Source organism: Lissotriton vulgaris, chromosome 3_1 (assembly GCF_964263255.1).
Source record: "Lissotriton vulgaris chromosome 3_1, aLisVul1.2, whole genome shotgun sequence".
Lineage (NCBI taxonomy): Eukaryota > Metazoa > Chordata > Amphibia > Caudata > Salamandridae > Lissotriton > Lissotriton vulgaris.
This window is the reverse complement of record NC_141689.1, coordinates 575,476,442-575,503,000: the sequence shown is the minus strand read 5'-3', so window position 1 is coordinate 575,503,000 and position 26,559 is coordinate 575,476,442. Positions and strand designations below refer to the sequence as shown.

General features: G+C 39.4%; 1 protein-coding gene across 2 annotated transcripts in view; it reads left to right on the top strand.

Annotated features, from left to right (window-relative positions):
* EDIL3 (EGF like and discoidin domains 3) overlaps nt 1-26,559 on the top strand; it is a 1,521,395-nt gene that overhangs the window by 410,752 nt on the left and 1,084,084 nt on the right. Inside the window, exon 3 of one of the 2 annotated variants that reach the window (XM_086960856.1) lies at nt 20,152-20,280. The exons of the other annotated variant lie outside the window; for it this stretch is intronic. Coding sequence (XP_086816982.1) covers nt 20,152-20,280 — 129 coding nt within the window. The remainder of the gene's footprint in view (nt 1-20,151; nt 20,281-26,559) is intronic. 2 annotated transcript variants of the gene reach the window in all.

Below are 26,559 nucleotides of genomic sequence, written 5' to 3'. Positions count from 1 at the left end.
GTTGTCACTTTTTCTATGATGAAACAACGTAATTGAGAGATAGTGTGACCAATTTCTTTCCAATGAGTTGCAAGTGGTGATGACAAATATTGATTACGTATTCTGCTTTTGTGCTCATTCAATCTGATTTTGAATTTCCGTTCGGTTTTACCAACATACATTTTGCCGCATGGGCACTTGATCCCATAAATTACATTTTGGGTGTTGCAGTCACTGTTATGTCTCAATTTTATTGTTTTTCCTGTAGTTGGATGTGGAAAGGTGTTGCCAGTAATTACATTATTACAATTTGTGCAGTTTAAATACCGTATTGTACCCTTATAATCAGTTGTCCGATCATCCACTCTAGTGCGTTTCAACAGTTGTCTGATATTAGATCCTCTTTTGTAAGCATGCATTGGTTGTTGAGTAAATATACCATTAAAATCTTGTTCTGTGGACAAAAGTTCCCATCTCTGATTGATGATCCGTTTGATTTTTGTTGATGCTGTAGTGAACTTGGACACAAAGACCATTCTGTCCTGATCAGTCTTAGATCTAGGTTGAAACAATGTCTGTCTGCTCATTTGTGTAACTCTCTCTCTATTTCGTGCCACCGTTTGCTCTGGGTATCCACGCTCTTGGTATCTTTGAGCATACCTTTCAATGTTGGCCTCACATGTAAATGTTTGTGAGCAAATCCTCTTGATACGAATAAATTGGGAGAGGGGTAAATTCTCCACAAGTTGCCTCGGATGAAAGCTGGTATAATGTTATGCACTGTTTTGATCCGTAGGTTTAGTATATAGTTCTGTGGTAAAACCCGCAGGATGTTTGTGAATCCTCACATCTAAAAAATCCATAGTTTCACGATCAATTTTGTGGGTAAATTGAATTCTGGGGTTCACTAGATTAAGATGTCGAATAGTGTCAAGTAATGATTCCTCAGTGCCTTCCCAAATCAGAAAAATTTCATCTATGAAACGACAATACATTTTGACATTTGACCACATAGGAGTGTTGAATAGATGTTCTGCCTCAAATTGCGCCATGAAAATGTTCGCGTATGCAGGGGCCCCTGCAAAGCCCATAGATGTTCCAGTCATTTGGGCATAAAAACGTTGATTCCATTCAAAGTAACTGTTATTAAGACAACATTTCAACAGCTGTAGAAGAAACACTTTATCTGTAGGTAAATGCCCCATTTGCAAAAGTGCCCATTCCGCTGAGTCTAACCCAGCAGAGTGTGGGATTGAAGTATATAAGGATATTACATCAATCGTACAGTGTATCCAACCTTCATCCACTTCACCATGAATTTCCGAGATTTTAGTTAAGAAATCACTTGTATCCCTTATGTAGGATCTCCAACTCTGAACAAATTTTTGCAAGAGTGTTTATGCACCCTACAAATCCACCTTGTAGACCCATTGTTTCGGGGTGTGGGTCCATTTTTGACCCCCTCGGAAAATATTTGGATTTTTTCTTAAAGTGTTTCTTCTACAGCTGTTGAAATTTTGTCTTAATAACAGTTACTTTGAATGTAATCAACGTTTTTATATATATATATATATATATATATATATATATATATATCAGAAAGTCGACAACCTATACAATGTAAGGACGACGGCAGACCCAAAACTTCAAGGAGCTATTTCTTTATTGTGCAAATTACCCGCACAGCCGCCATGACGGGTTTCGAGCCCCCTTGGCTACTGTTGGTCGTCAAGAGGTAGTTATAGTAAGGACCTTGTTTCTATTCAAAGAGCATTTATTCTTTTGCTAATATCTTTGGTGCCGTTTGATGAATCTTTGTGACATTTTCAAAACTAATGGCCAACTCACTTTAGCTGTTGTGTTGAAAGTTTCGGGTTGATTCGTCAAGCGGGGTCTGAGAAAAAGTGCGTCCCAATATTTCAACATGAAGGATCTGTGTACCCTCCTGATCTCGAGCCTGCGATCTGATTGGCTGCCCACAGTTCCAACCAGAAAGTGTTGATAGCCATCTTGTGACTCGGTTGTACTGAGTCCCAAGGAAAAGGGTTGAAAAACACTAAAAATTAAGAAAAAGGGGCAGGGTAGATACACCCTGACCCCCTAAGCCTGCTTAGGTGCTCCTTTGTCAAAGAAAACTTTTTAAAAAACAAAAGTTCAGCGGGAGTCCAGTAGGGTCAGCGAACCTTACTGAAATTTTTTATAAAAGAATGAAGCGCAGGCTCCCGCACTTCGTTTTCTTTAAGCCCCCATGTGGGCCAGGTCCTGGGGCAATTGCAAATAGATTGCGAGGGCCAGCGGGGTCCTCACAGCCCCAATGACCACCACCTCTGAGTTAAAAAGTGCGTGGAGTGGTTCTCTAGGGAAGGGTGTGGGACCCCTATTCCCGAGACAAGGACCCAACCCGAGGTCGTCTCAGGTGCTGTCTATGGGTCCCCATCCCCCAGGGACACTTTCACCTGCCCTGGAGAGTGCAGGCTGGGAATACTTTAATGCTCCCACCCAGATAGGAGCACTAAAGCGTCTCCTTGCCCATGTTCTCACGGGCAGGGAAACACAAAATTACTCCCACCCAGTGGGAGAAGAAACCAAAGCTTTTTGATCAGCCTGGAGCAAAACCAGCTTCCACAGGCACTCAAGATGGGAGTTGGCATGGGAGCCGACAGTGTCGCGGAGGCTGTGGGCCTCTCCCACTGTTCCCAACATTTTCTAAAGTTGTCTGTAGAAAAATGCCGGTCTGCAATATGATTCTAAAATGTGAATGCCTTGCCGATTTCACACATCATTGGTGAGACCGGGGCACCCACTTAAAAAATAAAATATAAAACAAAAGTGTGGGCAGCTCCTGCATGGGTCTGCTTGCAGGGAGCCGGCTTGACTGTGAGGGGCACCGGGCTCCCCCTGCAGCCCCAACAAATATAATTTATTGAGGGTGTCCCAGGTGGGCCCAGGACAACCATAAAAAAAATTTAAAACTTAATAGGAAAGGATAATAAATGAGCAGTCCAAGCCACTCATTTACTATTCACTACACCTGCCAAGAAGTGTCTCATAATGCCCTTCATTGCTAATTTACATAGATTTTACTCCATGGTGATGCCCCAATCTGGGCAGGGGCATCATCACTATGTTTTGTAAGTGTTGTGGGATGCTGCAGGGAGAACAGATCATTTAAGAAGGTCTGCCTTGCCAAATCATGTACTCCTTGAGGAGGTAGAAACAATGTTCTTAAAACCTACATTCGGTCCATCAACAAACTTGTCAAAGGATCAACACATAAATGGATTTATGATAATATTACCTGAGAAGAAGAAAAGCTCTCCACCACCACCATCTTCAACAGATAGGAAATGTCATTATAAATCCCGCAGACAAATGTGGTGCAGTGTTTGACATGAAAGGGCCACTGAACTGTGCATGAGAGATCTAATGGATACTAATTGGTAAAACTTTAGCATTATATACTGTAGTAGACTTGAATTTGGGGGAAAGGAATGTTGTGAAATGCAGGAGCTTAAATCTCATTATTGTACCTGCAGAAATACCCATTCATGAGACATAGACCTACACCTGCGAGATTTTATGTTTCACCAAATACACAAAATTAACAACCCCAAATGGCACATAATCTCTTGTAATGCAAACATTTCCTATGCAAGAATAACTACCAAAGGGTTTTCCAAAACCTCCAGCAATTGCTTTTCACTGAGCTCCCAATTTACAACCACTATTTATGAAAACTGAAATCAATTAATCAGCAGCAAAAGCGAGGTTCCCCAATGCGAAGGCCTATTATAAAAATAATCACTCATAGGTTCTGCTAAAGGTATAATAGCTGTGGCATAAGACATCTTGCATGATGATCAACTGGAGTCATTTATATATTCCTGTGCCAACAACAAGACTGTAAAAAGCAATAAGTGTGCCAAACAGCAAGCTGATATTATGCATAATGCTTTGGAATCACAACTCCGTAATGATTAATAAGAATCTTAAGACTGTAGCCATTGCTTTTAATCAAGCGGAGCTAATACTTCGACATGAGGATTTTCCCTCTTGACTATAATAGAGAACTACTGGGCTTTGGAAAACTGCTCTAGAGTTACCAGTTGATAACAAAAAAGTGCGTGGTTAGCCAGTAACTTGTGTGCTATTTTTCATCAAAAGGCATACCTCATCTAAAAAAGTCACCTGAGATACTGAATCAAGTAGAAAATGTTTGTTGCAATGAACGTAATTAATATAAACCACAGGCAAAAGAAATTAAAATCACACAATGCGTAAATCTGAGAAATTTCACATAACGTACAATGTCAGAAATGTTTCCTGACTAATTTACATTTTGTCTGGGCGTTAAAGCATGGCATCGAGATGAATTTAATATCTATTTTTTTTTTTTGTTTAAGAAATTTTTATTAAGCATTAAAAAGTGATACAAGAAACATGTCATGAAAAATCAGAAAAAAGTACATATGAGTATAATAATAATTAAAAGACATCAATTTATAAGAATTTATATAGAGAAAAGAAAGGTGTGAAAGATAGAAAGGAGAAAGAAGAAAGGAAAGGAATGGAAAGGAAAAAAAAAAAAGAAAAGGAGGACAGCAGAAGACAGAGAAAGAGAAGAGGAGAGGGAGAGGAGAAAAAGGAAGCATAATTAAGGGATCATGAGGGACAAGGAGCACGCGGTAAGGGAGAAGGATTGGAGGAGAGATAGGAAGTAAAGGGAAGCCATAATAAGTCAGATTTAATTTTCAGAGGAATAGAGGTAGAGGAGGCTATAGAAATTCTATGTTCGTCACATATATAATTCCACCATGTGTGGACCGAGAGTTTTGAATTATCTTTCCAACACGATAAAATAACTTTAAATGCAAGTGCAATAAAAAGGTCTAACAACTTAGCAGAAGAGGGTGTATTAATATCAATATCATCAGATAAAGAACCTAAAAATATGTGTATAAAAGACAATTGTGAAGAAAGAGATAACATTTTCATACATATATTCCAAACATCAGTCCAGAAAGATAAAACTGGGGAACAATGGTAAATTTGGTGTTGTAGAGTACCAGGAACTTTGGAACAGGACCAACATAAAGGAGAGGAGGTTGGGGAAAATTTATGTATAGTAACCGGGGTAATAACAACTCTGTGGTAAATAAAAAGTAAGGATTGGGTAATGCGTGCAGCAATAGAAACTTTGAAGAGTCTAGACCATAAACGATCCCATAATGCAGTGTCAAAAGAGACATCAAGATCAGTTTCCCAAGCAGTCTCTACTGTAGACTTAGTTCGAACAGAACAATTAGATAGTAAAAGGGATTAAACAAGAGCAGCTTTAGGTTGTTGGGTAGAGAAGAGAGGATAGAGTGGAGTGACAGGAGTGAAAGAGGAAAAAGAATCAGAGGCAGAAGATAAAGAGGATAAGTGAGCTTGAATAGCAGAGACTATAATAGAATATTCAGCAAGAAAAGAGGAGGGTAGGTTAAACCTATTTTGTAAATCTGCAAAAGAAAGAAGAGTAGAATCAAGAAAAAACTGATGTACAAACATTATGTCCTTTTCTTTCCAGTGTTTAAAGTAGAATGATTTACCTTTATATCTAAGAAATTTGTTGTACCAAACTACAGAAGATAAAAAACATTGTGGAGGGGAAAGGGAAGAGGAAAAAATATTTTGCAAGGTAGATTGGCAATATTTCAGAATAGGATACTTGGATATAAAGGTACAATTTGACATGAAGGGAACATGCTGAAAGGAGAAATCTTTTAAAAAAGAGCGTTCCAGGAGCACCCATTTAGGAACAGGAGTATCAAGGAAATCATATGCCAAGGAGAAGGATTGCTTGATAAGAAAGGCAGAATGATAAGAGCCAAAATCAGGGAAACGAACACCACCTTCATTTTTAGGACGAACCAGCTTGTGTAACCCAATGCGGGGATGTTTATTGTTCCACAAAAATTTTGTGCATATAGAATTGATATGAGAAAAGTAGGATTTAGGGATTTTGAAGGGGAGCATAGAGACTGTATATAAAACATGAGGGGTAATCATCATTTTGATGGTATCTAATCTACCCCACCAAGAAAGAAATAGGGGAGACCAAATCTGCAGAAGGGATTGAATTTTCTTAATTAACGAATCAAATGTTATTTTAAGGGTATCTTTTAGAGAGGAAGAAAACCATATGCCGAGGTACTTAATTTTAGAAGGACACCATGCAAAATCAGTATTATTAAACATATATTGAAAACACAAAGAGTTAAGGGGAAGCACTTCTGTTTTGGATAAATTGAGCTTATAACCTGATATTGAGGAGTATAACTGGACTTCTTCTAAAAAGGGTGGGAGGGATGATTCGGGATTGGACATGTAGATGAGGACATCATCAGCGTACGCTGAGAGTTTAGTTTCGATAGAGGAGAATTTTAACCCAGTGATATGGGGATTGGATCGAATACGTTGTAAAAAGGGTTCAAGGCATAAGATAAATAATAAAGGAGAAAGGGGACAGCCTTGTCTAGTGCCTCTTGTTAAAGAAAAGAATCTGGAAAATTGATTGTTAACAAAAATGCTGGCACGAGGGGAGGAATAAAGGAGTTTGACTAACGCTATAAAATTTGGACCAAAACCAAACCAAGTAAGGGTTCGAAACATGTACTGCCAATTAATACGATCAAAAGCTTTTTCAGCATCAAGGGAAAGGGCTGCTAATGGGGTTTTGACATTTTTGCTGTGAGAGAGGACATTGGAAAAAAGACGGGCATTATCTGCAGCGAGTCTGCCCTTAACAAAACCCACCTGGTCTGTGTTGATTAAGCGAGGGATAATAGAATCAAGGCGAGAGGAAAGAATTTTAGCAAAAATTTTACAGTCATAATTAATTAAGGATATGGGGCGGTAATTTTTACATTGGGAATGATCCTTATCAGGTTTTGGAATGATTACAATGAGGGCATCCAAAAAGGACCCAGAGGCCTTAGCTTCAAAAATAAAAGAATTAAATAATTGAAGGAGTTTGGGAGCAAAAAACGAATGAAAGGAGGAATAAAATTCAATCGGTAGGCCATCAGGACCAGGGGCTTTTGATTTCTTAAGGGATTGAATAGCTGAGGTAATCTCTTGGATAGTAATTTCACGTTCTAGATGTGAAAATTCAACAGGAAGGGCTGGGGGGGAGGGAAGGCCTTCAAAAAAAGTTGTTAAGTTAGCATCAGAAGGGTGAGTATCATCTGTATATAAGGCTTGATAGTAATTGTGAAAAACTTCAGCAATATCTTCATCGGAGGTGACCATCTTGTTGAGTGAGTCATTAAAAATTGGACCGACAGCTTTGCGTTCAGATTTGATTTTCAAGTAGTTGGCCAACATTCTACCTGCTTTGTTCTGACCCCCATGGTATTTAGATTTAATTTTAAGGAGGGTATGACAAGCTTCATTGGTTATAATTTTGTTGAGAGCTGTTTTGGCATGAATCAGGTCCTGAAGGGCAGATGGGGATTTGGAGGAGAAATATGTATGTTCAAGGGTTTTAATATGTTTAAGTTGATTTTCATATTTTTGCTTGTTAAGCTTCTTTTTGGCAGAAACATAAGAAATCGTAAAAGCACGAAAAGAAGCCTTAAAAGCATCCCAAGTGTTAGGAATGGAAGTATCAACAGGGTCATTTAAGGAAAAATATTCATTAAAAAACTCAGTACATTTTTTCATAAAAGTGGCATCAGACAAAAGAAAAGAGTTAAATTTCCAACGACTAAAAGTGGAGGGACTAATGGATAGATCTAGGGTAGTGTAAACCGGTGCATGGTCAGAAATAAAAATAGAGCCAATAACAGATTTTTGAAGGGAGGGAAGGAGAGACTTACTAATCATAATATAATCAATCCTTGAACGTGTATGGTGGACATTAGAAAAAAAAGTATATTCTAGTAAATCAGGATTACACACTTTCCACGAGTCATAAAGAGGACGAGAGGCAATGGCAGATTGAAAAGCCTTATGGGTTTTATCAGGTTGAAATTTACTCGAAGACAAGCGATCTGAAAAAGGGTCCAACCATTGGTTAAAATCACCAGCAACGATGAAGTTAGGACAATCAATGGATGCAATAAGCAATTTAATGTCTTTCCAAAATTTGGGGTCTGGACGAACAGGGCCATAAATATTCAATAAGACCATCGTCTTGTTGTGAATAACAACCTTTGCCATTGCCCAACGACCTTCATCATCATTTTGAGAGGAGATAATTTGTGCATTTAAAGCCTTGTGAAATAATATAGCAACCCCTCCTTTTTTGTTGACCGCAGGAGAAAACACAACCTGACCCACCCACTGTCTCTTTAATTTAAGGGAATCAATGTCCGAGCAATGAGTTTCCTGGAGAAAGACAACCTGTGAATGAAATTTGGTTAAGTGAGACAATACCTTCTGACGCTTGACAGGATGACCAAGACCACGAACATTCCAAGAGACAAAATTACACATGTCGGAAGGAGGGAAGAATGGGCGAGGAGTGGAGGCAACAAACAGCAAGGAGATCACTACATAGGGGAAGACAAAAAATAACGGTTAAACATTGGAGTAGGAGAGCGCTCATTTCAAGAAGGGAAAGAAAAATCAAGTAGGAAGAAAAGAAGAAACGAAGAAGTAAAAAAAACAGCAGAGGTAGCCTGAGAAGAAGGAAGCGAGGAAAGAGAGAAAAGAGAAAGAAAGAGGGAAGGTACATAAAGAAGGAGAGAGAATTAGAAAACAGGTCAAGGCACAAAGGCTTGACCTGAGAAGAGAACAGTAACCAAAACATGTGAGACGCGGGTTCACCAGAGAGAGGACATGCCCCACGAGCAACCCGGGTACGGACATATGAGAAAGGATAAACACAAGGATGTGAGAAGATAGTCAAGAACAAAATAGAAAGGGGAGGTAAGTGAAGAGAAATTATATAGATTGGAGCAGTAATGTTAGAAAAGGAAAAACATTGAAAGACGGAAAGGCATTAGCTGGCAGTTTCCATGGTGGAAGGTGAGATACTCATCAAATAGTCTCGAAGTTTCTGGGGATCATCATAAGACTTGGTACGCCCATTGTGTGTGATCTTGCAGAAACAGGGATGAAGAATTCCATACTGAATGTTGAGTTGTCTCATCGTGGGACGAAGATTCAGAAATTCCTTACGTCTAGCATTGGTAGCAGAAGAGAGGTCTTGGGAAATGAAGATGTTGTGACCAGACCACTGGAGACGACGTTTGGCCCTGGCGGCTTTTAGAACAGCCATGAGTTCTGTGAACTCCAAGAATAACATGATGATTCCACGTGGTTTGGTTGCGTTGGAATTGAGGCGGCCAAGACGATGCGCTCTCTGGATATTGAGAGGATGAGTCGATGGGGAGAGTTCCAAAAGTTCCTGAAGAAGTTTCCGAATAAAAGAGACCATGTCGGACCCCTCCAAATTTTCCGGAACACCATAAACGCGTAGGTTGTTGCGTCTATTTCTATTTTCCAAATCTTCGGTGTGTAATTTGAGCTTGTGGATTTCTTGTTCCAAAAGTGGAATCCGGGTTGAAAGGTCTTGGACATCGCTGACACGTTGTTCTAAGTTCAAAACCTTATTTTCCATGACCACCCAGCGCTCCTCAATCTGCTGAAGCTTAGCGTTGGTAGCAGACATAAAAGGTTGGAGACCACGCACCTCCTCAAGGATGGAGTCCAAAACAGGATTGGTCGAAGAGTTAATGGGGGAGGGTGGGTCATTTTTTGGTCTTTTAGGTTTTGTTCCTGTTTGCGATAACTTCGGTGAAGTAGAGACATTTGCCATGATGCCGGATGACGAAGGGGAGCTATGCCCAGTAATGCTGTTGAATATGAATTAGAGTGTGGACGCCCAAATGTGATAGGGCACACCTCGTGGCAAAAAAGAGGAAACTGAGATACACTATTAGTCAGTGCGTGGGTGAAGTAACAGCCACACGAGGACAAACAAGAGGCATCCACTAAATCAAAGGCTTGACATTATGACGGACCGTCATGGCAGTATGGAATATCAGATTAAATGAAGTAGAGCGCCAAAACATTCACAAGTAAGCATAGACAGTGCATTAAGGCAGTGGAGGAGACCTATGGTCATTAAAGGTCAGAAGAACAAGAAACTTGAAGTAAACGCTGAGGTATTCATCACATTCCTTGAGCAGAGCAATAATAGAAAGTTTGGCATCCAGAGGCACAAAATGGCGGTCGTTTCACCACATAGAGAAAAACTGCGCATTTAAATTGAAAGACGGGATCAGCGTCAAAAATGAGAAAAGAGTCCACAGCAACTCATGAATATCGTAGGATCATAAGTGGTAGCAGTGCCAAGCTAGCGCCATAACGAAGGGTGATAGAGCAGGAACAGCGCAGACAAAACATACGAACCGGCGGCATACAAAATGGCGGCCGTTCGTATTATGAAGTGAAGAGATAATTACCAGTGCAAATTGTCCTTGAAAATGCGCTCTTTTCGGTCGGGAAAGTGCTGCATTATGGAGACCCCACTTTCCGACACAGAAATCCGGCAAGAAAAACCGCCCGAAAGGCGGTTTGACGATTTCTCACGGCATCCGCGGGCTGTCCGAGACGGAGCTCACGGGAGAGACGTCCTCTATCGCCGGCGCGCAAGCCACGCCCGCCGAATTTAATATCTATGACAAGAAAACCTGATCATTGCATATCTCAAGGTATGTCAGGACTAATCTGAGTCCACATACCAGTTTGATTCCTCACTACTGATGCATTTTGTAAAAGCTGCGCTGCCTTCAAAACAGTCACTGTGGAAATGCTCTTGTACGAGCTTATGAAGGCAGCAGCTGAAACACTGGAGTGCAGATATACTTGTTCTTTGGTGAGTAATTTTCATATTGAACATTTCATTTATATTTACTAGTGCTACTTGTGTCCTTTTGATTTCCGATTTTTGCCCTTTGTGACAGTTGTTACCCTTCACCTTCTTGAGAAATAAAATAACAAGCCATATATCTATTTCATCTCCCCTTGATAATTATCACTTCTGAATAAAGTTTGCGGATTTGTACTTTATACAATTTCTACTGGGGCATTAGGGCATCTCTTGTCTGTGAGTGAAACTGCTGCTTTACAACTTTATTTATTGTCTGGTCATGTATGTGAGTGCAGTGGCAGCATTGTTTCATCTCTACATAATCTTTGTGTGGCTATCTAGTTGCCGATACCTAAATGTAGTCCCTCATCTCCAAGCAGTTGAAAAGAGGAAATCTCCTTAGTGTAACTGTAGACTTTCCTCTATATATACAGAGAAAGGAAAGTTAGTGGTTGAGAGTGGTACTGTAGGCTTTAGTCTAAAAGAAGTCACTATAGGCACATACTGTATTTTTAGTGAAATACTGCAAATAAAGATGAAGTTCGAAGTTTGGCATGTGAGCGAAGTGTAGGCGTAGGCTACACTGGCTGCCTATTGAAGAACACATTCAGTTTAAGGTGCTGTGCATCTCTCATAAAATCTCGATGCACCAAGCACCTACAGGGCTATCTGATCTATTTCTGCACTATATGCCCAGGCATGCTCTGAGATCTTATATCACAAATATAGACCACTTCTAGAAGGTAACCAAGTAAATGTGGAATGCCAAGCAGTACTTAGGGCATCTCACAAAAAGTGATGGACTGGCATCACACACCACAAGGTGTCATGCTTCATCATCTGCCAGTCCTCGCCCTCCAGAAACCCCGTTTGGTGGAGGACGGGCATGCACCTGATGACAGGGATGCACTTTCTAAAGTGAATGGGGGCCCTAAGGGAATAGTGAATTAAAAAGCCATCAAGAGTTCCCCAATGAAACTATATTTAGTAAGGGAACCATGTGGGGTTTAAAATCAGAGGTGCGGTGAATAAGAAGACAATCATTCACACCGCCATGTGAATTTACCAATAAACAAGAGGTCAACATGTTTCAGCCATAATGTCCCTGGGGTACATGGCTTTCATCAGGACCGAAAAAGGGGCTCCAATCTTACCCTACTGTATAGGTAGTGCCACTCTGTGGATATGACCTATAGTCCTTGTCCACTCTAGAGGTCCAATGACCCATTAGGTTGGAGCAATTAGCCCCATGGGAGGTGAGGGTTGGGGGGTACTCCGTAGTCGCACCCGTGCATGCGGGGAGGTTCCCCGTGAGATCTCCTAAGCAGTACCACTCTCGATTCCTCCCGGACGATGGGGAGGAATCGAGAGTGGCTAATTGCTCCCACCTAATGGGTCATTGGACCTCTAGAGTGGACAAGGACTATAGGTCTTTAAAAAAAAAACAGCTGTGCAGGGCAGCCGAATATGGAGGGGAAACAGTCTTTCATGCAGATATTGTGGGGACTCAAATGTCAATGCTTAGTTTTTTAGTTCCATTAGAGTTCAACGGAGTGCAGCAAAGTGACAACTTTTGATCTGAATTTTTTTTAAGTGCTTCTTACTGGCATGGGAATCACCATTGCCTCTGTGCATAAACATGTAAAGAAGGAGACAACATATGACCTAATCAAGAAGGTAATAGGGGCAAAAAAATGTTGAACAAAGATGGGCTTAAGGCGAGCCCTGAGGAATCATGCAATGGAGGGTCTTGAAGGTGGATCAAAATGGTAGAATAGAAATAGCCTAAACCTGATAATTCATGAAGGAGCAGCCGCAGTCCACTGCATGGTATATCATACCAATCTTATGCAACCGATATCAAAGAATAAGGTGAGCACTCAGAGATCAAGAATGATCAGGGTGACCATCTAATGCCCATCTAAAATGAAGCAGAGGTCATCTCATGCTGAGACAAGACTGCACAGGTGGTAAGAAGAAATATTTGTATAACATTCAGATGAGAACAACTCTCCAAAATTATTTCCAAATTCGGAATACTTTCAAGAATGTTATCATGTTGTTTCTAAAAATGTATGCTGTAACAATGGAATTTATAATTTGTAAAATGTTTTTGTGCATTGGAATGCTCTTTTTTAATTGGTATAGTTTAGGGCAAAAAAAGTAAATTCCCAATTGGACGTTATCGTTCATGGTTCACAAGGACCTGGGCATGATCTTAGACTGACAGCGTTGAAGCATAGGTCAGATATCCCAAGCCGGTCATCCAGGACAAAGATATTACCAACTAATCAGCAGATTTATAAGCCCCTTGCAACACTTTTGTGATGCAGCAGTGGCGTAAATACTGAGCAATGTTGCAGCCCATTTACAACGTGATGCATATAGGGATATGCGACAACTTGAAAGGTCCTGGGCCACATTGTATGCAGGGTGGGAAAGCCTCATAGAAGTGATGCAGTGAAATCCACAAGATTTCACTGCTCCACTTCCTGCACGCCACTATGCCAAATCCCTATGCCTGCTTGGAGAAGATGTAAGGAGTGATGCATTGTATTAGGAATAGGCCTCCTCATGCAATGATCGAGTTGTGTCATGGTTGCAACATGACTCCAGCAATGCGTGACTTCTCGCCAACAGTGCGTCAAAATTTCTGACACATCTGTCAATCCTAGCGCCATCATGCACCATATTGTAAATATGATGCATCCATGGTAGCGTACGGATTTCGCAAGCATTCCCGTCAGTTTCTTGTATATAAGCCCCCATGTCTTTGAAATGGAAGTTGTAATCCTCCAGCAGGGCAAGGCTGTAGGATGTATCTGGAGAAGTCCTCTCGAGATTAGATATCTATTGGACGAGGTCCCACTGAAGTTGTTGGTTTTGATGAGAAAATTCCAAGTTCTCTTTTTAAGGTGTATTTCTTTTTGCACCTTTTCCAGGTTAAAATTTCTACCTTTTGACCTAGCCTCTTTTCTGGAGTTTTAAATTAGGATTGTATGAAATGTTTGTAATTTTAGTGAATTATGCATAGTTATGCAAATTACAATTCTGCCAATTCATGCTACATTTAAGCATGAAATGCGTCCTCATGTCAGCTTTTCCCGCAAGAATGCATTTCCCCTTAAAATAATAGTGCAAAAATAAAAGTACCGTTAACACCATCTTGACCTCTGTTGTCACTGTTCATTCGCAGTAAATGTTTACCAAGAGATAATACACATTTGCTTTAAATCTGTACTTTAAATGGGGAATAATTACGGGAGGTAACGTAATTTCAGGAATTTCACATAACAAGAGTTACATGATTTTCCCGAAATTACATGAAATATGCTGGTGCAATTTAAATTTCACCCAGACCTACTAAAAATCCTTCAGTGCGGCAAGCCTGGAATCTCTATCAGACAAAGCCCTCTAAAACTTGACACCTTTGCTGAGAGATTCCACTGAAGCTTCAGAAGTCTAGAAAGACCGAAATTCTTCTGACTTCCAACATTTCAGACTTTCTGGAACAGTTCAGACTTTTGGAATATTTCCTCCTTATCTCTTCTAAGGTTCCACTTCCCAGGACCTCAGGGACAACACTTAGAGATAGTTAGGACTCATCAGAGCAGACCCCATAGGATGAGTACAGTCCAGGTTCAGTTGCTGCCTGTCAACTGGTTAGTCCAGGTAAAATGCCTCTTAAAGCTTGCTATTTCGCTGCTTACTCATAGGAGGCCAGCAAACTGACCCTTCAATTCTACTTCCTAGGCATAAGTAGGAACAGGTTCAACCCCTCAAGACTTCGCACAGGTCCCGGACAGCAGGCCCAGCCTTTTCTGTTCTGTCTCGGGTTCCGATGAGCTTTAGGTGAGTGCATCTTTTTCTGGATTAAATGGGTGAGGTTGGTCCTAAACACCCCTCAACCAATTAGGAAAAAAGTTCCCAGTGGCAACCTTTACCACTTTTGCAGCACATCCTGTTTGATTTACTGCATACTATCCCACAGTGGACTATTCTGAGGCAAACCCAATATGGAAGCATCCTTGGGTCCTTGGAGATTTATGATATTCCATTCAAAGGTGTGTTTATGAAAATGTGTGGACCCCTCCTCCCCATTTAAAACAAACGGGTTCAGAGACCAGCACTCTCTCCCACTGAGCTGGTGCTAAGCTCCCTACAATAAATCCAGGTAGCAAAGACTTCTTTTTCTTGGGTCCCCTTTTATACTTAACTATGAAGTGTCAAGTCTCACTCTGGTCCATTTCATTTTAATAAAGATCCTGAACTGCCCTCCCCCACCCTCCATGAACCAAAAGAAATTGCATACTTCATTCCTAGGTCTTCCTTCCAAAAGGCCTAATCCATTGCTTCCATTCTGGGAGCAGTTTTCACACCTTATTAAGGTGATGGGGGCCAGCAGCTGGCAGGTGAATGCTAATAGCCCACTGGAGGTTAAGGCGGTACAGAATAAAGTTGTACAAGTTGATTTTCCTATGTATTTATTTAAATCCATAGTTTACCAGTGGATTGAATTTTTACTGAAGATTAAAAACAGTTGTTGAAGTGTCTCTCTAGCTTATCCCAAACCAAAGACAGTAAAGCTATTACTTTATCTGAACTGTTATTCTTTCAAATAGGTACAGATACACGCTATTACAGCGAAAATAGCTTTGGGTGGGAGGGGGCTTAGGGTCTAGAGGTGCTAGTCACTGTGGTTGCATGCCAACACTAAATTCATGCATGTACAACTCTTAAATACTAGGATCCCTACCTTCTGGACTGCAAGGCCTACTTAGTGGTGACTTATTTATTATTTGAAGGTAGGGTACTGTTCTGTCAAAAGGGGGTATTGTTACTGAAGATTTGAAAGCTACAACAATCAGGCTGCAGTGGTAGGATTGAGTACATGTTTCCTTTGTCAGTATACTAGATGGGATAAAGAATGTTGTAGTGCACAGGTAACATTTAACTTTCCATGCCATCAGTGTATTTTTTATGACAACATATGCTGCGGCTTTAACTAGAAAGTTAAACATACCATTCGGTGAATAGCCACTTGAACTATATTTTAGGGGTCAGATAACATATATTGGGGACTGGACAGTGACACACTAGTGTGCGGAGTTAAAAACAAGCAATATGAGTCAGTAAAATAATGGGGGTAATCACACAAAAAGAATGATGTTCTTAAGAATATTCTGCAAATGCTGACAAAATTGAGCTAGTATGGAAGTTATATGTAAAGCCTTTAATTAGAGTACAGCAATAGTAGATGTCTTATATGGTGTTATAAACATTTTGAAATCCTATAGACCACCTATCACATGAGGCCACTCACTATGTAGTCTTAACATACCATCTATTCAATGCCTTCCAGTTTTGCCTCCTGTCCCTTTTTCAGGTCAATAAATTTAGAGGTACCACTAGAGCTGCCCTTCCTGGGATCTTTGTTGCCCTGCTTGTGCATTGGCTTCTAGTCAGGAGCCTCCACCTCTGTTCATCTTTCAGTCCATAATTCACACTCCAAGAGAGATTCGGGTAGACAATAAACACAGTCACAGTGCCTGGTTTATTGTCTTGTTCTGTCCCCATTCTCTTCTCCGGGTTATTGCCATGCGTTCCTTCCTTCATGTCCCTCCACCAATCCATACTCAATATTCTAACAGGGAATGGGGCTGGAGCATATTGATTATTCCTTTGTATGGAATCCTTTCTTGAATGCATAGATAGTCTGAACGGATATGCACGCATCTGATTCCACTGACAGATGAACTGCTCACGCAGACTGTGATAATATGTTTCTAAATAATGGGAGGTGTGATTGTAGTCAAATGGAAACACATCACTCATCTCGTTCTTGGAAAAAGTAGATATTATTACCTAATGGTGATAGCAGTTTTTATAAATTGATCTTTTCAACCAATACTAAAACTGCCGTCACTACAAATTTGTGCATTGGATGGTAAGCTATGCCATGATAAAAGAAAAACGTTTTTTACTAGCGTAGAAAAGCGTAGAAAGGCATACAGCCTCGCATCCAACTGCATGTTTTATACCAGGCCTATTTGTATGCATCTGGACTGCAGTTCCATTTCAAATTAAATCTCCAGAGTAATTCGGAAGTTGATCTGAGGATGAAGGAATGTCTCTAATAAAAATGGATTTATGAACATTTTAAAATAAATTGTTACATATTAAAATTGTTCTTTCTCTGGTCCCTGGCCGCCTACCAAGGCTTCATTTGTTCTAAAAAGATATTTGGAAGTATAGGTTATATAAAGCATATAGTAAAGAGCAAGTTCATGCTGCTTTTCCAAATTTTAAATTGTACTCCTTTATAACTGCCAGCCAGAGATGTGGGTAAAGAAAACATTCTGAGCTAACTTACCTATCAAACATCTGACAACAGTATGTTTATAATGCCAACACCTGCATTAGCACATATAAACGGTGATTTTTCCCTTCATTGCCTTCACAACAAGAGCTATTTTAGGAAGAATTTAGTAAATAAATGTGCTACCCTTAAATATAAATCCTACCTAAACCCTTATTGCAATTGTTCCTTTACTCTTTTGCAGTATTGTTTTGAATTGAATCAACGGACTTTTTGGTTTTGCTTTTATTTGCATTTGCCCAATATTGTACAGAAACTGTTTCTGAAACAAGAAAGAAATGGCTGACGTTATACAAACTGTATCACTGTAGTTGTCTCTGTTATATAATACAGATTGTTTTTTTCTTCAGATTTTTAAATAAACAGAAATAAAAGAATGAGTTTGAGGGCCACTGATTGAGCTTGATTAAAATGTTTATCTTAAGTGCACATGGTACCTGGTTTATATCTGAGCCTCCATTGCAAGCTGAGGTAAAGGACAGACTGGTGAAGGGTCTTGTCAATTGCACTATTGGCATTGTGTTCCAGTTGGCCCTTAGGGCAGCCTGAGGGAAATTTGATTAAAAATAAATAGCCATCTGTCCGTCCTGTGGTTTTTCACTATTTCTAGACCACAGAAAATATTTTCTTTTGTGAAAGATAGATCACTGAAATAGATGCACTTACATCTGTTAAAGCTCACCAATATCCTAGGCTTTTGATGTGGGTTTATATTGGCATCTTCAGAGAGTTGGACCATTCAGGACAGAACACTGTCCATTGTATGCTATTCAAGACATAGTTGCCATTTTCACTCTCTATTCGAAAGTCATCACCGAGCTTTGTGCCTTTACATGGAACTTTAATTTACAACTGCAGTAATAAAGGTGAAAGGGAAGGGAATATTACAAATCACAGTTATGAAAACTATTCAATACCTACTTAGCATATCTTAGTAGTCCATGTAATGAGAATTCTGTTTCACCAAATTGAGATTTTTACCATTAGAAAAAGCAGCCCAAATAGAACGTGCTGGTAAACAAGAGACACATTGGGAATAAGGATATTTGGCATAACCATCATTTCTTGGGCTGAATATGTTTCTAGTAAGAAGAAATAGAGCAATAATATCAACTCAAAGAAAAAGATATGGTAAAACATTTTAATGAGAGAGTTGTTATTCATTGGTGGTTTCTAGCAACTGAAGAGAGACACCATAGAAAGAATTGAGTGTTAACATTTATGCCTTGAAAATAATATTGCTTTGTTTGTAATAGTATTATTCTAAGAAAAGAGCCCCATATACTTGGTTGTCTTTCTGGAATGTAAACAATTTACCAATTGTGTTGCTTGACTTACTATAACATATAATGAACCCTTCATTGATCCAATCTGGTCCAAGTAAGCAAGACTACTATCTTTGACACTTTGAGGGTCATTATGATGTCGGACAGATCGCCCCTGCCCGACCGGTGGTGGGGATCCACCCAACATCTTTCTCTGCCCACCCGCCATTAACCATCCGCCGCTTTTCCGCAGTCAGGCAATCGTTGCGATTGCCTACCCTGCGGACCCGGGCCATAATATGGTAGCGGTGACCTTATCATGGCGTGAGGTCTTTGGCTTTGGGGACCTGCTGAAGGCCCACGGGGTGTTGGGAGGTGGGGTGCACTTGGGTACCCCCCTTCATTGGCATGCATAAGGTGGCAGGCACTGCGCGGTGCCTGACACGTTGTGCATGTCAATGCACAACATGCAACTTTTACATTGCAGTGGGTGCTGCTTACAGCACCGCCTGCCACAATTAAAATATGCAGTATGCGACTGACGCACCTCTGATGGTTGGTCCTATCACGTTGTGCATGTCAATGCACAACATGCTACTTTTACATTGCAGTGGGTGCTGCTTAGAGCACCGCCCGCCACAATGTAAAAGATGCAGTGTGCGACTGCCGCACCACTGATGGTTGGTCCTGTTTACTGTTATGGTGGCTGCATCGTAATGGGGCCCTTTGTGTGTTGTGCTGTCCGCAAATTAACATTACAATTCCTCATGTTAGAATGAATATGCGTTATCTTTTTTTTTTTTTTTCCAGAGTTTTATATAGCGCGAACTAGACCCGAACCGAATCAGGTATCAGAGCGCTTTACATAGCACCAGTTACGTTACATGAGGACACGCATTCATTTTAGGCACGGGGAGATTAAGTGATTTGCCCAGAATCACAGGAGGTTTTGGCGTCGTTACCGAGACTCGAACCCAGATCCCCAGGTCCGAGGTCGAGCGCCCTAGCCGTTAGGCCAACATTTAATTCAGCATTCCAGTTTCTAGTTTGTGTGTAGAAGAACAGAACCATGATAGAGTCAAACAGCTCCATATTATAGGACTATTGGATAATATTGATGTAGAGTCTATCCAAACAAAGTACCTTGCACATTAAGAGCCTAATCAAAATAGCATTGTGAAGTACATAAAGTAGAACTAATTTTCATACCCTTACATGCCTTTCTGAATCCGCCCCAAACCAAAAAAATTGGGAGTGTTTATGGAATTATCATACACATACACAGTTAGTAGAAACTGAAATGATCTGCCACTTTCACTAATACGTTGAACATTTTGGGTGGACTCAAAGAGGAGTGTAAAAGTACATAACAGTACTTGTATGATAGTACTTCTGATACCCTTAAGTACATTTGTACATTTGTTAAACAGACCCTTAATTTACATTCTTCCCATGCAGACACCTAAATTCCTGTATCTGCCTCTATTGCCTTTGTTAGATGAAAGTAGTCAGAAATAAGCAAGTTACTATTACTGCACAAATATAATGTAATATTTTAATTCAAAGCCATTTATGTGGATTAAAGTGATGTAAAAATAATATGGTTTTTAATGTGCCAAGTTTTCTACACAATTTCTTACTCCCATATGTCTTTCAAATCATAGGTGACCTTTGTGAACCAAACCCTTGTGAAAATGGGGGCATCTGCTTGACTGGTTTATCTGATGAATCCTTTTCTTGTGAGTGTCCTGATGGCTACACAAATCCCAACTGTTCCAATGTTGTGGAGGTTGGTAAGTGCAAGTATCTTTAATAGTTGTGTCTTTGTGGCCTTCTTCTCTTTATGTATGTTTTTATATTCTGTATTTGCTGTTACCTTGTTAAAATATATTGTGTAGCTAAATGTTATTGAATATTCGCCTTTTGTGATATATTATATATCAAGCTTTTTGTATTCCCATTATCTGAATTAATAAAGCAAAGCAGCTGTATTAGAAGGCAGAATTACTACTCACTATTTATATACATTGCAACACCCGTTTTGAGTGACTGGTTCTGAAATGAGGCAAAGATTTATTGCTGCAAGGTGCACAATTCTATAAAAAACAACAACTCTTGCAAAATGTAAAACAACTAAGTAGTGTGCGTTTTAGTGAGTTATTGGTTGGCCAAACAATGAACCTCACACAACTTTCCTTCTAGTGTATGTGTCATTAGATACAAGATAATGGTTGAAGGCATTTGCCTTTCCCATATTTTTGTAAAGTACCCATGAGCACTTGGTAGCTTCATCTGCGAAGTCTGTTTTGTAGCACACCTTAAAACAATCTTAACAAAATCATGAAGAGGGCAAATTCAATTTGGTGTATCCACCATGTGCTTGGATCCATTGAAAAAAGGAATAAAATAATCATTACTTAAAAATTAAGTTTGCTTACATTTATTTAAGGTTTTGAAATCATACTGAATCATGTTGCCTTCTAGTTAGTATGACACAAATAGGCCAGAATGGCCATAGCATGTTGTGTACTATCACACACGGCTGTAACACGGTAGAACATTTGTTAGCTCCATGGCCTTAGATAGGTGATTTTAATCTACATGGGCATGCTTTGATTAGGAACAAGCAGCATTTATGGCCTGAATGACTGCTGCCATATTATGAGTTGGTCTATCAGATTGTCATCAGCCTGATACACTTTGTGGACCCAGTGCCTTTTGCGGAACCATAATCTGACTTGAATGGAATCATAATTTTGGAGGTCATGACACTGCATCAAAAATGTCCTCTATAAAATATTCTTTGCTTGTTGAACAATATTAAGATGGTTTATGCCCATGCTGCACATCTACAATTAGCTATCACAGGGGAATTTAGTGTTACTCTATATATTATCATGCATGCAACTTTGTCAGATCATCGGTGAATTGTGAAAATATATGCTTTCTATTGTTCAAGAACCTTTGGTCTGAATCCAAAAAGTAAATATACACATGTATATTAACTAACATTTACTCCTGCACTCTATACATTTTAGCCAGCCACCCCTTCCGAGTGGAGATTTACACCTGGGGCCTAATTTCGGCCTCTGACCGCTGGTGGAAGGCTTTCCGACAGATATAGAAAGTTTACATTCTGACCGCCGAATTACAATGTTGGCAGTCGGAGTGTTAACAGACCCGGGAAACCGACTTAGTTCCAACAAGCTCAAGGAGTCTGTCTGCCTGTTGGACACCGTTCATAATCTCATACTCCCTTAAGCATGACATTTCCGCCTTTTGGATTATGATATCTGTTTCCCACACCCTTTCCATGTCGGCCTTTCTGACATGGAAAGGCTGTCAAAAGTGACTTTGGAGGCCCCTAGCAGGGCCCCCTTCTCCCCTGGTCCTCCGGTTGTAGCCCTGGAGGTCACCTATGGTGCCCCTTTCACATTACTGCACCGTGTGGCCGGTACTGTGTGGCAAGGTGCCTGCCACATGCTGCAGGGATGTGACAAAACCTTCCATTTTACAATGGGAGCTTGTACTGTGGGACATTTCAGGCCGCTACAAAAGTTTCCATTGTAAAATGGAAGTTTGAAACTGCACCATGTGCGGTTGCATCCTAACTGCGGTGTCAAGACTGACGACCAGATGTTGATCGGTTCCACACCCGCTATGATGTCGGAGACATCGTGATGAGGCCCAAAGATGTTAGCTAACTTGTCTTCACCCCCTTGACTGAAGGAACAGAACCACCTTAGAACAGAATTTACAAGAGTAAACTTTTTACTAGCAACTTTTTACCAGTCAGTTGAAATCTCTGCTAGTGGGTAACGATCTCCTACGTGAAAGAATAGGAATATTTAATAAAAAAAGTTCATATTTTTTTATATTATTATTTTTTTTTTCTTTCAATTTTACAGATACAAATCAGCACCCCCCCCCTCCATCCCCCCTCCAGGCATCATTAAAAAACATTTGGTCACAGATCGACAGACTCATTATGGCACATTGCAGGTTAGGACAACATCTGAAACAAAGAAAAGAGTTTTATGTTTTCATATTTTTAACAAATAAATGAATATTTTAATGTTTGCTAGAAATGTGAATTCATGTTAAATATTCTTTCTTAACTTGGAAATTCAACTCATCAAATTATATATGTATTAAATAATAAAATATTTATACCAAGTTAATTTATACATAATAATTGTTAAGCAATAATTTCAAACATTACCCACCCTCACTAACATGTTAAGTTGAAATGTTTAATTTAGAATTTGTTTACATTTTTTATATAAACAAATCTATAATTAATTGAATCTAATAGTTGTTCTTATTGGGTATTATTTTAATGTCCTGTCTTCACTGATTTTTATTGGTGGGTGTCGCCGTACTAGTGGTTGTTCGTATGAGGTGCTTGATTGACTAGGTTCGATACCCTGTTTTGATTCCTATAGGGCTACAGTATCTTTTGAAATGTATTTTGTGAATTGCAATTGTCTTACTCTTTTGTGTGTATGTGTTTTGTGTTCACATGTTCCTCCCAAACCCCATCTTAAATTTCACTTGACCTTCCCTATTTAGTAGTAATTGTCCCCTTTTCCCACCACTCAACCTTGTCCCAATCACATCTACTACAGTTCCATATACATACGTGTGCAGGGATCTCTGCTACAATGGTGGTGATTACCACCCAGAAAAGATAGAATGGACAGAGATAGAAGTCTCCAGCCATGGATTTGTGAACGCCATTGTGTAGTACATGAGTAGTTCTCCTATTGTACTACATTATGTACTTCAAAATGCAGTTGGTGTATCCCGCCTCATATGTTAACTTTTTTAACCTGTTTCTGCACAGTACTCATTTTTGCTCTTCAATGATCTTAAACGTTGTCCTGAATTAAATTGAGCTGATTTGAAAATTGAATCATTGCATTGGTTATCCCTAGTCCCATACATACTCTGGGCTACTTCACAAACACTTATTTATCAACTCTGCTTTAAGCAAAGGTACATTTCCTAGAGGTTCTTTAAAAGTCTTATAATTGTAGTACTCCTACTGTGTTGCCGGTTATATTCCTCTTCCTAGGTGGGCAATCCATAGGTGTAATGGTATTCAAGTTTGTTTTGACCCCTTTGACTTATTTTCTTTTCAAAACCACTTGGAATATTTTCTTGTTTGTGAACTCTTTTACCAAACACCATGTGCATTTAGTTAGCAATTTTGTATATTTCTCCCTTCCTTTAACATGGCACAAGAATTCTATAAATTCTCACTGCTTTCCTACTTGTCAGCTATGGCCTTATATTTGGGAACACCGGTTTTCAACCCTAGCCATAAACCTATCATAATGCAAAAAGGCTATTATGTCAGAATTTCTGTTGAAATATTGTGGACAGGATTTGTGACCCTAAGTCAAAGTGTTTGCGTATTTAAATGTCATTTCCATGGAGCTTTTTAAAGCATTTATAGAGAAATAAGTGATGCAATTCCACATGTAGTCATTGTTCCATCTCTCTGCTAAAAGGAATACATCTGCTACAACCAATCATCAATTGCTTTCTTCTTTTGAACATGCACAATATTTGCAAATATAAAAACAGAATATTGTCTTGAGATGCTGCTTGATTAGAGAACCCTCTGTGGGAGCCTGTCAGCTGCTAAAGACATTGTAATGGTTTCCAGAGTTACCATCATTCGTAATTGATAGGGGCAGTTACACTCTATTATGTATTTATCTATTAGTGATTTACCTGAAAGATGTATAAAATATGAAGTATACCTTGGAAATAAGCAGCATAATCCTATTCATACTGATTAATAGGAGGGAAACTGACTACGCACAAGGATATGACCAGAGAGCATGTGCAAACAGCCACAGACTGAATAAATAGATTTGATCTGTACATAAAAATACAATTCCCAAACTATTTTCCAAAGCTGTGGTAAAGGCGACTGGACGCCAATGGCATGGGAGACTCTCAATGGAATCTACTGAAGAAAAGTTAACTTCATTGTTGGAGGGACATTTCAAGAAACTACGAGATGTCCGACATTTAAAATTGGCATTGGGCATGTAAATCCCCAAACTGTGGTCCTGTCTTCACAAGGTACAATGTTGGAGATGGATGTCACAGACACATGGTTTCCAATAATACTCACATATTTATTGCTGTTAAACTTGTCTTATTCCATGATACAACACATCTAGGTGGTCTTGCCCGGCAAAAGTTTCCTTCAGTATCAGAAATATGGGATTCCTGCTTAGGAGCTGCTGATACGCAGTATAAGGAAATCACTATTGCACCTTGCATTATATAGTAGGGATTGACCATTTCTCTACCTACGTTCCATCCCCCCACCTGATATTAACTCACAAAATACAAGCCTCTCTGTACTCACCCCATTTTGTTTGTATTCAATGCCCTGTTGAAATAATTAAGATGTATTAACATTCAAGTTTACTGTGAAGAGTGGGAGGACATTTAGTTCTTATATTCATGCAAGTGAGTTTTTTTCTGTTCATTAATCTACATTTCTTTGTTCTTGAATATATTCTATTGTAACTAATGGTTTAACTCGGACAGCTGATTTAGCTCTACTGTGCAGTTATATATATACTGGGCAAAATGTTGGTTATGAAAGCTAGGGCCCTGGCTGCCACAGCACAATGTATATAGATACCTTGGCTGAAGAAAACAATCAAATTACATAAACCACAATTTGTCGTGCTGTGGAAGGGAAGAGCCCATCCTGTAGCCAAGTGACCGTCAATTGAATATATTGGGTAATGGAACTGTTATTTACTGTACAACCATGGCCAAAATGTGCTGACAGCCTTTTTATTAATGTGTCATAGTATCCAGAACAATAGTGTGATTTCAGGCCTTCTTCAATTTTCTCCCACCAGGAGTCTATTTCCGTTGTGAGTTGTCTGTACAGGTATGTCAGCCCTTGTAAAAACTGGACACTTAGCTATCATTTTTTCTGTCTACTGCTCTCACAATATGTTCACTGGCTACTGTATATACTAGTTCTAAACATGGGCTTATGTTACAGGGCTTTATCTTGTTCTCCTTATGATTGTTGCATCCACGCCTGTTCCAATTCAACTATTCCAAATGTTATTACTACTTCTTGGCATATTGTGATACACTGGTTCTCTTACCTGAATATGTTTTTATGTTTAAAATTGTATCATTTTGTTTTATATTTTTATTATAATATGTATGTTTGTATCACTTTTATGATTAAATCTTTCGATTAAAGCAAAATGAAATAATATATATACTCATCTGTTCTGTTTGAAAATCAAATAAATCACTTCTTTCACCATTGAGTATAGGCTTAAGGACTTAGATTCATCTAATATGGTGGTCACCTAGTAAATATTGATGAGGTACTGTTTAGAATTGTGGTGTAAATGGGGAGATAATTGTATTGTATTGTATCGAGTATTTGTATAGCGCGAAACTGTCACCCTACGGGTATCCTGGCGCTTGAACTTCAGAAGGTAATAGTATATTGGCTTTTCATGCCAAGATGTTTTTTATTAGGAGGTGATATTTCTGTAAGTGTTTGAGCAGAGATGTTGCTAGCCTTCTCTTTAGAGGTAGAGCTTTTCCAAAATTTCGGAGGTTTCCAAAAAGGATTCGGGAATTCATGTTTTTTTTTCTTGAACTTGAAGTCTGTTGACATGAAGTTTCCATTACTTTTGAGATTTCTTGAACTGCTTAAGGGCCTTCTTTTCTTTTTTGTGAGGTTTAAGGATGAGTTCAGTGAATGGCTTAAGTCACATCTTATGTTTTAAAGGATCATTTTGCCTTCCAATGTAGCCATTAGAGTGAAATCAACTTATTGTTGTTTGGTGATATGATGATATGGATTGCTGCCAATTGTTTTGTCACTTGTAAAACTGTTCATTTGGAGACAGTCCATTTTTTAGCAAGTGTTGGTAAAACACAATTTTGGTGATTGATACTGCAGAGTAGTAGGGATTGAATTGCTTTTTTAAAATAACATTTGGAAATGGTTGTCTTACATTGAAACATTAGTTTTTATAATGTGTTTTTAAATAACATGC